This window comes from Somniosus microcephalus, chromosome 5, assembly GCF_052327205.1.
Source record: "Somniosus microcephalus isolate GS21.2 chromosome 5, FLI_Smic_1.0, whole genome shotgun sequence".
NCBI lineage: Eukaryota > Metazoa > Chordata > Chondrichthyes > Squaliformes > Somniosidae > Somniosus > Somniosus microcephalus.
This window is the reverse complement of record NC_140991.1, coordinates 291,772,832-291,787,285: the sequence shown is the minus strand read 5'-3', so window position 1 is coordinate 291,787,285 and position 14,454 is coordinate 291,772,832. Positions and strand designations below refer to the sequence as shown.

The 14,454-nt window shown below is 42.7% G+C and overlaps 1 protein-coding gene across 8 annotated transcripts in view; it reads right to left on the bottom strand.

Annotated features, from left to right (window-relative positions):
* Positions 1-316: 316 nt before the first annotated feature.
* fhod3b (formin homology 2 domain containing 3b) overlaps positions 317-14,454 on the bottom strand; it is a 724,225-nt gene continuing 710,087 nt past the window's right edge. For all 8 annotated transcript variants that reach the window (XM_085989128.1, XM_085989121.1, XM_085989122.1 and 5 more), the window contains one exon: positions 317-7,742. In XM_085989128.1, the coding sequence (XP_085845254.1) occupies positions 7,660-7,742 (83 nt within the window). In that variant the 3' untranslated portion in view covers positions 317-7,659. The remainder of the gene's footprint in view (positions 7,743-14,454) is intronic.

The window sequence follows — 14,454 nt, the reverse complement described above, 5'->3', positions numbered from 1 at the left end:
GCCAAGCGCAAACAGCGGAAGGAGCGCACGTCAACCCAAGCACCCCACCCACCCACCCCTTCAACCACCGTCTGCCCTACCTGTGACAGAGACTGTAGATCCCGCATTGGACTCATCAGTCACCTGAGAACTCATTTTTTGTGTGGAAGCAAGTCATCCTTGGTTCGGAGGGACTGCCTAAGAAGAGAAGACATTGTAGCCCCAATTCTCCAACCAGTGCTCCACATGAGTGCAGTTGGGAGTGTGGGATTGTGTAATTACCACTTTTGGTGAGAAAAAATAACAACTTTGAAATCAACTAGCACCAGACACGATCTTGGAAAATCTATTGCTACAGGATTGCACTCGCACCTGTGCCTTCCCTTTATTGAGCTTGACAAAACACAATACAAATGCAACTGGCAAGGTGTGCGCTTAATAAAGCTTTATTGCAATATGTTTGTACACAGTACTGTTGCTGCAAGCTATTGAACTGCTAGAGTTATGGTGAGAGTTAAAATATGGGGTTCTGCAGCCAGTTTCACATGTTTAATTTGAATGGCACCGAAAGAATCTCGGAGAATGTTGCAGTACTAGTGGAGCAGGGAGTAGGACAGGCGGACTGAGAGGGAGGGACAGGGTAGACGGTGACTTTCCTTCCCACTAGTATTAAATAATGCAGCAACATGGCTTCCTAAGGCTGAATATATGTTGGTTGTGGAGTGAATAGTTCTACAACAGTAGTTTCAAGTTCTTAAAATAAAAACACAAAACAAATGCAGTTACAGACACACATAAATGTAACATATAACAAACTCCCTTATCTATAATGAGCAATTCATGAAGTAAATAAATGACCATGCATGGCTTTTTTTAAATTACAATTCACAGAATAACACTGCATTCAGCGTGTCCGATTTATTTTACACTATGCTACACAAAAACATTATGAATAGCGACATTTACACAACTGTACAGCATTGTCCTTCTATTTTTATTGTTCTTAGAAACTTGCCCTTTCTACTTTACAAGTCTTTTTTTTTTTAAAAACGGTTTTATTTTCTTTACAATTCCCAGTTATCAAAATAAAAGGTGTTAATATTCCTGAAGACAGTTTCAAATTAAAAGAAAATTGGTGAATGTGTTTGTTCTCTCCTTTAACCAGAAGTGGAGATGACTATTTCTGTGACCTTGCTACAGTGTTAAATAAAGCTTTGCGTATGGTCATACCAGGGTACCACAAGGCTGTGTATCTAGTACTGGCAGCCCTTCGCAAGGGCTGGTAAACTACATCGTCTGATATTCAGCTCTACTGTATCAGTAAAAGTGCAGAGTTTATGAGGAAGCCTGGCTTCAGGTTGAAAAGGATTACATATTGATCGTTTCTTTTTGAAAGAATGTGCTTGCTTTCTTTTTTTTTAAAAAAGCAAATAAATTCAGCTTTTTCCATACGCTCCAGGAAGCTCCATTACACAGTATGTAACCTTTCAAGAATCCAATGCTCATGTTGCCAGTGTAATGCAGCCACCTTGTGCAGTCCAAGTAAGTTTAAAGAGACAGTCGCTGTGTTGCTGGCCAAGGCAAAAAGGAATCTTTTGAACTACTGATGAAAAATGATTATGCTTACCCAGGATTAGAGCTGTAACCAGCTAAAATAGATACATGTAATCACAAAACAAGATTATGCTGAGAAAGCCAAACATAATACTGACTTTTGGAAAACGAAATTTGACTTTTGTTACTCAAACACAAAGGTTTTACCAACACCAGAACGAAGAGTTTGCAAAGGCTGAGTAATCTGAAAAAAGGCATTATTGTGCACTGGTTTTATTTTGCAATCTTTAAAAAGAAAATCACCACGATGGGAAGCCAAAAGAAAGGAAGGGAAAGGAAAGTGTTATCCGTGCAATGACAACGTCCAACAGCATCTGCTTTTTATCAAGTGATTAAGTAACAAAAATGTCTCTCCCAGAATACACCAGCTTTTCCAAAATAAAACGAAACATAAAGTAATATCCTTTGTGTTTTTGTTTCTTGACGCACCAGAATATTAACAGGTCTGTAATGCTAAGATAAGTAACATCCTTTACTTTTCACTCTTGCACGGTTTAGACTGAAATATGAAGGCAGAAATTAGATACAACATTTTGCCGGCATGGACTCGATGGGCCGAATGGCCACTTTATGTGCTGTAATGACTCTATGACTTATTACAGTAGACATGTGCGATACCCTTATGGTTACTGAAAGAAAGATGATGGCATTTAGAGAATACACTAGAATTTTCCTGTAGTTTACCAATGCTGATCCCATGGGCTGGCTATTAGCTCGGAGGCGGGCAGGGAGCAGGGGCGCTGTTTTGGGGTCGGAGAAACCCGGGAGTCCGGTTTTCCCGAACGTCCTGCACTGCCGGACGTCTTCACATTTTTTTCTGTTGGTTTCCCACCCACTGCAGTTGACAGGCTTGTTGGGCAGGAAATCCTGCAGCTCAAGGCCGCTGCCGAGCTGGGCTGAGAGCAGGTAGGTCGAGTACGAGGTTGGGGTGGGGTTCCCGATTGCAAGGAGGGGTGGGTTTTGATGGTCGGGAGGGCCCGACGGTGGTCGGTCACCTGATCATGACTGGGGTGGGGCTTTACTGGGTAGCTGGTTGGGCCTGGAGAAAACACTCCTGGTCCCTCCTGGCCCACAAGCAACGCAATCGAGGCACTTACCTCATGGATTCAACTCTTCTCGCCTCCTTTCACCTGCCAGGATTCCCGAGGCCAGGGAAACCCGGCTGACAGTGGTTAGAAATAATCAGTTAAAACGAAGGCACGCAGCCTCATTAAAATATTTAAATGACCAATCCTCCTCTTGCAAGCGGATTGGTCGCCCACCCCTCATCCCGCCTCCGTTAAAACCGGAAGTGGGCGGGCTGGAGGTGGGTTGGGTTCCTGCTTCAGATTTTTTTTTTTAGCCTTTTAACCTACCACCCGAACCAAACCTGCCTGTTTTTGGGGGTTAAAATTCCCCCCACCCCCCCCAAGTGTTTCTTGCATCTCCAATGTCAGATGTCTGTTATTCGTAGCTGTAAACTACTTATGTTGTCAACTCACTGATGCATGGAGGCAACTCTTTTATTGTAAAAAAAAAGAGAAAATTGAGAAATATATATGAATGGATTAACCACGGACCAGATGATGAACTATTAAAGTGCATAATGCCCCTTGTTGGTTTTGGGCTTCTATTTCCTCTTGTAACTGCCTAACATTCACGTTAAGGACACACTCCATTATATGCTGCAGACTATAACCTTGTACTACTTTGGAAAAAACTGCCTTTTTAATATTCTTCCACCAAAGGTATAATTAAAAATTGCATCTATATAGGTCACTGTGTTATTTACATGCAGGTGTCACCTTGTGCTTTAATTTGCAGTTGACTAGTTTTACCACTTCAATGTCTAAACTACTGAATTTTGCCACAGAAGCTAATTGCCAGAATTAAAACATGGGAATAAATGAGGAACGAGGCTAGGTGACGAGACTGCCAGAGGGAAACAAGTTCAATTTTTGTGTTATAGGTATTCATAGAAAAGGCAATAGATAATACCTCCGGCTTCACATGGTAGTAACACCAAGTTGACTTGTTTTCTTCAGATTAAGTCACTACTAACCCCAACATTGCAGAATTAGATGTTAACTTGAGACTATTTGATGTTTGGTCAACAATTTTATCAACTAAAATTGAAGTTGATTCATGTAAAACAGGCTACACTGTTCAAAGTCGTCCCCTATTTTTAATCTAACAGATTATATACAAATAAATAGGTCTCTTGGTGTCAGCCAGTGGCTCAGTGGGTAGCACTCTCGCCTCCGAGTCAGAAGGTTGTGGGTTCAAGTCCCACGCCACAGTCAAAAATCTAGGCGGACGCTCCTATGCAGTGCTGAGGGAGTGCTGCACTGTCAGAGGTGCCGTCTTTCGGATGAGACGTTAAACCATCTGCTCTCTTGGGTGGACCTAAAAGATCCCATGGCACTATTTCGAAGAAGAGCAGGGGAGTTATCCCCGGTGTCCTGGCCAATATTTATCCCTCAATCAACATAACAAAAACAGATTATCTGGTCATTATCACATTGCTGTTTGCAGGAGCTTGCTGTGTGCAAATTGATTGCTGCGTTTCCTACATTACAACAGTGACTACACTTCAAAAAGTACTTCATTGCCTGTAAAGCGCTGTGGGATGTCCGGTGGTCATGAAAGGCGCTATATTAATGCAAGTCTTTCCTTTCTCTTACATGTATGAAAATAATGTCCATATTCTGGCTTCATGGAGACTTGTCATTTTCAGTCTCTTTCCTCTAGAGCGTCACCAGTGACATCAACCGATGGGAGGGACCACCCACATCCTGCAGTGTCTCCATTCATTTCAATGATCAGAAGTTTGTACCAGCCTGGGAGCAGATCCACAACAGACCGAGCCTGAAACATGTCTGAATGCCAAAATATGCAACAGCATCCAGCCATTACTAGTGAATTTTCTGGTTTCAAATTGGCTCCCAACCCACACTGAAATGAATGGAGATGCTCCAGGACACAAATGCTCCCTTCAACTCTCCATAACTAACATCCACTTAAGCAGCTCTGAAGGGAAAGAGCTTGAAAAAACAGTTTCTGCTAAGCCAGAAAATTGCCATCATTTTAATACAAAGAGGTAAACTTATTTGCTTTCTTCAAAAACAGATAGGTGAGGAATACTTTGAACAGAAAGTACTTATCCTAGACCTTCTTTCATGGATAGAGCCTCAATCCCTGTAACGATTTGCTGATGTTACCCATTCCAAGGTATAGGGAAATTCTGTTTTTAGAGCCCTGCGCAGGCCGAGCCACATATCTCCAGCTTAATTACATTGCTCCTGCAACCAATACATCTACCCCATATAATTCAAAGTTGTTTTATTGAGCTAAAAAATTGAACTATCTAATATTTTGAATTAAGAGAAATAGGCTGTATTAACATTTAATCATGGTCAGTAATGACCTTTCCTCCTCAACAGAGGTGAAACTAGGCTTTACAGGGACAGCTTCACTTACAACAAACACCACGGATAAGCAACACCATGGAGATTTAAAGATATCTCTGCCGGACAAAAATTAAAAAGCAAGAAACTTTATTGAGTTAGAAATACAATGTCAGAGCCAGAAACAGCTCATGGCGAATAAAAAAATATCGAACTCTTGGCCCAGCCACCTTGGCCTATTAATTTGTTCTTGGGTTCTACACTGCACGTTAGTTAAATCACTGAAATTTTCCACGTTTAACGAATAAAAGTTACATAGGAACAAGGCAGCTAAAAAGCAGCAACACAATTGTGGGGCTCAGATAGCTGTAGAAAGTGCTCGACCTTTGAACTCACTGAACTTTGTCTGAATCCCTTTATTATGTTACTGCACTGTTGCTCTCCACTGCTCATTATAATACAGGTGAGACACCCCTCGACGATATTTACTGTACTTTCTATATGTTTTTATATGTATTAAAAAAATAACTATCCCTTTTCCCCCAGCCTTTTCATTGCTTTTTGAAACATAGAAAAGTAATAAGTACGTTCGTCTTGTATGCCTTTCTATAATTATTTTATTATGGTTGTTATCTTTTAACTACTAGTTTCAGAGGCATTTAATCATCGTCGCACTTCGAAACAAGCTTGAGCACAAGTGCATAGAGATTGCTGGTGGGTCGAATTCTGAACTGACGTGAAACTGATATAAGCTATCGGCCCCTAAAAAGAGTTAAAAGCAGCTTCAATGCATATTCAGTCACAGCTCAAAATGTTTTGACTTTTGATTCCCTAATGCCCAAACTTGACTGATAATATCTCAGTATGATTGAGAATAACCTCACTTGACATATTAAACTGATACTCGTGTGTTAGTTCATTCATCCAACCATCTTCTGCTCTCATAATACCACTTAACCCGTTTAGGGTTTCATCCTACTCCAGTGAAACACTATGGCTTTCCTTTAGCTTATGGATATAATCACTTTACAGACTTGAAGTGAATCCACACAAATAGCAGATTCTTACACATCACCCTTTACTCAGCCGGCAGTGCTGATAATTGAGCCAGCTCGAGGACCTCAACACTCCAAAGTACCTACCCACCCAGTTACACAAAACAAGAAGTTTTTCTACTTCAAGTACCTACTTCTCGTATTAACCAGGTAAAATGAAACAACAATCATGCGTATTGTACCAGGGAATCGAGAATTGCTTACTGAGCTTCAGAATTTGACTTGATTGTCTTGTTTTTCAGTCCAGTGACCCATCTTCCACTTTCGGATATAATACACATGCACATTATTATAAAGTACTTTACAACTTAAAGGTTAGTGTGCAAGTCTAGTGCCTTTGCAGAATTTGTAACATCATTATCCTTTGAAAACATCCTTCTTCCTATGAACCATCCTCCCCCCTATCCTTCATTCTATTACTATTTATGAGCTTCCAGCAAGAATTGAGTGATGGGCTACCCATGACACCGATTACTGTGCTATTCCACAAACTAGGAGGTGGAAGCAATGGTCACCACAGGGGTTGGGGAAGAACTATGTGCAGCAACATCATAAACACATTCTATCTGAATGCATTTGAAGTGTTCTACACATAATGAGTAAGCAGAGCAAATCTTCACCCAAGCGGTGAGATATAGTGGGCGAGATGGGCTCCAAACTCTGATCAACAGCCAATGTGCCAAGACTTCATGCAGATGTCCCTCCACACAATCTGGCTGAGAAGTGATGGACTTTATCACATGTGGCACCAGTGCCACCAAGACACCCACATATTCAAACCCTTCACTCACCGAAAACAATGACTTTACCTTCTCTGACTAAAGCCAGTCAAGAAAATGTTACTGCAATACTAATTGGAGAGAAAATGCAGTGTTTATATTAAGAAAGAGACAATTTCACCTTGCCTCTTTTAGCCCTGAATATTTAAATCGACTGAATGAATAGGACAATGTCTTACCTGTTTTGGAGCCTTCTCCGGCCCAACTCGCACAGATTTCCATAATATTTAAAAGGTATTTTTTTAAATATTAAATGGCAGTAATACTAAATACTCCAGCAAAACAAATTGCCATCACTAAAGAGGCCCACAAAAATAATACTTAACAGAAATCCTTCAATTCTGCAAAAAGTACATTAAATCCTTTTAGGATGTAGGTTAGACAACAGTCAGATGAAAGTTCTGACACATAGCTGGGTTTTTTGACCAGCCAACATCAGCATACTGTCTCCTTAAGGCCTGGTGCTTACACTGACACGGTGCATGTTACTGCTACACAAGTAGGCCACAAGTAAAGCCAACGTAAACATATCTCGTACAACAGCTTACTCAATACATTTTTCTAATCACTTCAATTAGATTTTAAAAAACCAAAAAGCAATACTTTTACTTAGGTATAAATATGTCAGAACAATCCTGATTTTTTTTTTTAAAAGCTGTCAGAACTTTAGTGCCAATATGGGGACATCTCTTTCTAGCTCTTGTTTCTCATATGCGTCATATGATGAATGGAGCTGGGTGATGACTAGATGTCAGGAGCAGCAAATGGTTGCCAGTTGGATGTTTCTAGCTGTGCCTTGTCCAGGTGCTAGTGATGTTTTCTGCCTCAGTTCATGCTCAGTCAACTTCACACCTGCATTTCAGAGGTGCTGACCAAACCCAGTGCTTTGGCCTCTTCTGGTGTCAGGCCACTCTTTAATGTTCTTCTTACTGTAAAAGAGCACACACATCAAGAAGGTCACACTTGTAACATAAGGCGCTGCCTTTTTATAAAGCCCTGAAGAAACCCTCCACTTTTCAGAACACAATGGTGAGTCTCCTTCACACCAGACATTTGTAAAGCAGTTCCATAGCATTTGAAGTAGTTGAGGAACCAGGCTGACAAAAGGAGAACAATGCAAATAAATACTACAAGATATTTACAAACCAACATTAAAAAAAGCAATAAAAGGAAAATGATATTCTCCTCCCTGTTTCTTGCTCCCCAGTGACACGGAGTCAGTACCTGCAGTTTGTTGAACAACAGAATTGCACTGGCGATGAAGCAGTACTCAGTGCCATGGAACGTGCGAGTAGGTTATGGGTGAGTAAGTGCCACTTGATAGGACTGTTGAAGACTCCTTCCATCACTTTGCTGATGAGTGGGAGTAGGCTGATGGGGCAGAAATTGATTGCGTTGGATTTGTCCTGCTTTCTGTGGACAGGACATACCCGGGCAATTTTCCACATTTCGGGTAGATGCCAGTGTTGTAGCTGTACTGGAACAGCTTGGCTAGAGGGGCGGCTAGTTCTAGAGCACAAGTCTCCAGCACGATAGCTGGGGTATTATCAGGGCCCACAGCCTTTACTGTGTCCAGTGCACTCAGCTGTTTCTTAATGCCACGTGGAGCAAATCGAATTGGCTGAAGACTGGCATCTGTGATGGTGGGGACCTCAGGGGGAGGCCGAGAAGGAGCATTTTTTTTGGCACTTCTGGCTGAAGATGGTTGCAAACATTTCAGCCTTGTCTTTTGCACTCACATGCTGAGCTCCACCAATCTTGAGGATGGGGATGGTCATGGAGCCTCATTGTTGCTTAATTGCCCACCACCGTGGTGATTGGGCTTGGTGTGGCAAGACTACAGAGCTTTGACCTGATCTGTTGGTTGTAGAATCACTTAGCTCTGTCTATAGCATGCGGTTTCCACGCATGCATGTAGTCCTGTGTTGTAGCTTCACTAGGTTGACACCTCAATTTCAGTTATGCCTGGTGCTGCTCCTGGCATCCTCTTATTCCCTCCTCATTGAACCAGGTTTGGTCCCCTGGTTTGATGGTGATGGAGAAGTGAGGGATATACTATGCCATGAAGTTACAGATTGTGGTAGAATATAATTCTACTGCTGCTGATGGCCCACATGACGCCTCATGGATGCCCAGTTTTGAGCTGCTAGACCTGTTCTTAATCTATCCCACTTAGCATGGTAGTAGTGCCACATAACACAATGAAGGGTATCATTGGTGTGAAGACAGAACTTGCTCTCCACAAGGACTCTGCCGTGATCACTCCTACCAGTACTGTGATGGACAGATGCGCCTGCGACAGGTAGATTGGCGAGGACAAGGTCAAGTAGGTTAATCCCTCATGTTGGTTCTCTCACCACCTATCGCAGGCCCAGTCTGGCAAATATGTCCTTCAGGACTCAGCCAGCTCAGTCAGTGGTGGGACTACAAAGCCACTCGCAGTGATGAACATTGAAGTCCCCTACCCAGAGTAAATTCTGTGCACTATATGGACTATTTCAGTAAAATCTATGCTATGTCAAGGAGAACAAACAAATACCAAGAGTAAACAATAAAAAGGAAGAATTTCCTGAAAAGTAGCCATCAATGATAAATATTTTGTTCATTCCTCAACACTGTCAAAATAAACCTTCAATGTATTTGTACAACCTCATTTTATTCATCCTCCACCGTCAAACAGCTTAAATACAAAAGAAAAGATCACATTACGGCCAGAAAGTTCAAGGTAACAAAATAAAGTCACATTCAACAATGTCAGTGTTAATGGTTGGCATAACTACAATGAAGGAATATTCCCAGCTGTTTTCCAAATCTTGCCCAGAAATTAATCTAACCCTTTTTGTTTTAAAACTCCTGATACTTGTTCACATACTCACAAGTCCCTAGTCGGACTGTCAGACATACTGGTTCACATGGGAGAGCAGTCTAAGCTACGCACTCCATTTAAGGTAGTAATTGAAGCTCAATCAAATGACCATTAATGGAATGAGCTGATTGTCTGTTTTCTTGCCTCTCTGTAGAAAGGACTTCCATCCAATGGCTCAGCTGAGAATTGGCTGAACTCCACGTCAGCCACAGCACACAAGCATACATGTGTACCAGGTAGAATCATAGAAATTTACAGCACAGAAGGAGGCCATTTGGCCCATCTTGTCTGTGCCGGCCAACAAAGAGCTATCCAGCCTAATCCAACTTTCCAGCTCTTGGTCCGTAGCCCTGTAGGTTACAGCGCTTCAAGTGCATATCCAAGTACTTTTAAATTGTGATAAGGGTCTCTGCCTCTACCACCCTTTCAGGCAGTGAGTTCCAGGCCCCCACCACCCTCTGGGTGAAAAAAATTCTCCTCAAATCCCCTCTAAACCTCCGACCAACTACTTTAAATCTATGCCCCCTGGTTATTGACCCTTCTGCTAAGGGAAATAGGTCCTTCCTATCCACTCTATCTAGGCCCCTCATAACTTTAAACACTTCAATTAGGTCCCCCCTCAGCCTCCTCTGTTCCAAAGAAAACAACCCCAGCCTATCCAATCTTTCCTCATAGCTAAAATTCCCCAGCCCAGGCAACATCCACGTAGGTGGAATACCAGGTCAATAGGTTTGAGTGTTTGTAGACATGCCCAAGTGGCCGGTCGATATATCTGAGAATCCAGCAGGGAGGACCTAAAATAGGACTCAGGAAAAGCAGCTTGACAAATTATAACTTTGTTATGAGCTAACAAAACAATGTAAGAAATAGAAACGAATAAAATGCTAACATTTAATACGAGTGATATTTTCTTTCTTTTTTATATACAACATCAAGGGCAAAGTGGGGGAGGAATTCTTGAAATGTGTACAAGAGAAAACTTTCTTAATCGGTGTGTTTCCTACCCAACAAAGAAGGAAGCAGTGCTGGATTTGCTTCTGGGGAATGAAGGTGGGACAAGTGGAGCATGTTTCAGTGGGGGGGAGCATTTGGGAAACAGTGATGACAATATCATTACATTATGGAAAAGAACAAGGAACAATCAAATGTAAAAAATCTCAACTGGATGAGGGCTAATTTCAGTGAGTTGAAAAGGGATCTGGCCCAGGTGGATTGCAATCAAAGATTGGCAGGTAAAACAGTAAATGAGCAGTGGGAGATCTTCAAAGAGGAGATAGTTCGGGTACAGACTAGACATATTCCCAGGAGGGGGGAAAGGCAGGGCATCCAAAGCTAGAGCTCTCTGGATTACTGAAGGTAAAGAGGTTAAAATGAAACAGAAAAAGGCAGCTTATGATAAATGTCAGGTTCATAATGCAGTAGAAAACCAAGCTGAAAACAAAGTGCAGGAGAAGAACTGGAAAGGGAACTAAGAGGGGCAAAACAAATTTATGTGAATAGATTAGCATGTAACAGAAAAGGGAACACTAAAATCTTTTATAAACATGTACATAGTAAAAGGATAGTCAAAGGAAGGATAGGGCTGATTAGGGACCAATAAAGGAAATCTTCTTCTGGCGGCAGAGGCTGAGGTACTGAATAAGTATTTTGCGTCTGTCTTCGCAAAAGAGGATGCTGCCAATGTTGCAGTAAAGGAGGAGGTAGTAGGGAAATTGGATAGGAAAAAAATAGATAAAGAGGAGGTACTTAAAAGGTTGGCTACGCTCAAAGTAGAAAAGTCACCCAATCCGGATGGGATGTATCCTAGGTTACTGAGGCAAGTAAGGGTGGAAATAACAGAGGCTTTGGCTACAATCTTCCAATTCTCCTTAGATATGGGAATGGTGCCAGAGGAGTGGAGAATTGCAAATGTTAAACCACTGTTCAAAAAAGAGACGGATAAACCACGTAACTACAGACCATTTAGCCTAATGTCGGTAACTATTAGAGACAATAGTGAGTTAAAGTTAATTGTCACTTGAAAAAAACGTGGGTTAATCAATGTGTGGGTTAATCAAGTCCAAAGATGTGCGGGTTAGGATGATTGGCTATGATAAATTGACCCTTAGTGTTAGGGGGATTAAATACGTGGGGTTACGGGGATAGGGTGGGATATGTGTCGGTGCAGGCTCGATGGGCCGAAATGGCCTCTATCTGCACTGTGGGGTTTCTGTGATTTCTGTGATCACAGCCAGCATGGATTTGTTAAAGCCAAATCGTGTTTGACTAACTTGATTGACTTCTTTGATGAAGTAACGAAGTGGGTTGATGAAGGTAGTGCGTTTGATGTGTATATGGACTTTCAAAAGGCGTTTGATAAAGTAGCACATAATAGTTCTGTTAGCAAAATTGTAGCCCATGGGATGAAAGGGGCAGTGGCAGTGGCAATGTGGATACAAAATTAGCTAAAAGGACAGAAAGCAGAGAGTAGTGGTGAACGGTTGTTTTCAGGCTGGAGGGAAGTGGACAGTGGTGTCACCCAGGGGTCGGTATTAGGACCATTGCTTTTTTTGATATATATTAATGACCTGGACTTGGGCATACAGGGCATAATTTCAGTAGTAAACAGTGAGGAGGATAGTAGCAGACTTCAGGAACAGACAGACTGGTGAAATGGGCGGACACACGGCAGATAAAATTTAACGCAGAGAAATGTGAAGTGATGCATTTTCGAAAGAAGAACGAGGAGAGGCAATAGAAGCTAAATGGGACAATTTTAGCGGAGGTGCAGAAACAGAGATACCTGGGGGTTTGCATACAGAAATCTTTGAAGGTGGCAGGACAAGTTGATAAGGCTGTTAACAAGCATACGGGATCCTTGGCTTTATATAGAAGCATTGACCCCCATATTGACATGGGCAGGTTTCGTAACATAGAAACATAGAAAATAGGAGCAGGAGTAGGCCATTCGGCCCCTCGAGCCTGCTCTGCCATTCAATGAGATCATGGCTGATCATCCAAATTCAGTACCCTGTCCCTGCCTTCTCCCCATATCTCTTGATCCCTTTAGCCTTAATAAATATATCTAACTCCTTCTTGAATATATTTAATGAATTGGCCTCAACTGCCTTCTGTGGTAGAGAATTCCACAGGTTCACCACTCTCTGGGTGAAGAAATTCCTCCTCATCTCTGTCCTAAATGGCCTACCCCTTATCCTTAGACTGTGACCCCTGGTTCTGGACTCCCCCGCCATCGGGAACATCCTTCCTGCATCTAGTCTGTTTAGTCCTGTTAGAATTTTATAAGTTTCAATGAGATCCCCTCTCATTCTTCTAAACTCCAGCGAGTATAAGCCCAATCGACCCAATCTCTCCTCATACGTCATTCCTGCCATCCCAGGTATCAGTCTGGTGAATCTTCGCTGCACTCCCTCCATGGCAAGAACGTCCTTCCTCAGATAAGGCGACCAAAACTGCACACAATACTCAAGGTGTGGTCTCACCAAGGCCCTGTACAACTGCAGCAAGACATCCTTGTTCCTGTACTCGAATCCTCTCACTATGAAGGCCAACATACCATTTGCCTTCTTAACCGCCTGCTGCACCTGCATGTTTACCTTCAGCAACTGGTGCACAAGGACACCCAGGTCTCTTTGCACTTCCCCTTCTCCCAATTTATTGCCGTTCAGATAATAATCTGCCTTCCTGTTTTTGCCACCAAAGTGGATAACCTCGCATTTATCCACATTATACTGCATCTGCCATGCATCTGCCCAATCACCCAACCTGTCCACATCATACTAGAGTTTCTCGGCATCCTCCTCACAGCACACACGCCCACCCAGCTTTGTGTCGTCTGCAAACTTGGAGATATTACATCTAGTTCCCTCGTCTAGATCATTAATATATATTGTGAATAGCTGGGGTCCTAGCACTGATCCCTGTGGTACCCCACTAGTCACTGCCTGCCACTTGGAAAAAGACCCGTTTATTCCAACTCTTTGCTTCCTGTCTGCCAACCAATTCTCTATCCAAGTCAGTACCTTGCCCCCAATCCCTTGCGCTTTAACTTTACACGCTAATCTCTTATGCGGGACCTTATCAAAAGCCTTCTGAAAGTCCAAATACACCACATCCACTGGTCCTCCCTCATCTATTCTACCAGTTACATCCTCAAAAAATTCCAGTAGATTAGTCAAGCACGATTTACCTTTTGTAAATCCATGTTGACTTTGTCCGATCCTGTCACTGTTTTCCAAGTGCTCTGCTATTACATCTTTTATAATGGACTCTAGTATTTTCCCGGGGGTAGGAGTTTCAGTTGGGCCGGGTTTCCCCGCATGCTGTGGGGAGCGTGCGTCCCCGACCCTGGTTTAGGTGGGAGGGGAGGAGGGTCCAATGGCAGGGAGGGAGGCAAGTGTGGGGGGCCGGGAGGAAGCACTCTTGCTCCTCCTGGCCCACAAGCAGTCCTGTAAAAGCACTTACCTTTGCCCCGAAGCTGTCCTCGCCTCCCTTGAGCTGCCGGGTTTTCCGAGGCCCGGGAAACCCAGCCAGCCAGGGTTAAATCTGTGGCTCCCGGCCTCATTATAATATTTAAACGGCCGACCCAATGTTTTGAAATTTTTACCTCTCACCCAACCCACCTGTTTTTGGGGGTTAACATTACCCCCATAGAGTACAAAAGCAAGGAAGTTATGCTATACATTTATAAATCATTTTTAGGGCGCAGCTGCAGTTTTCTGGCTGGTCCTGGGCACCACACTTAATGAAGAATGTCAGGGTCTCCAGGACGGTGC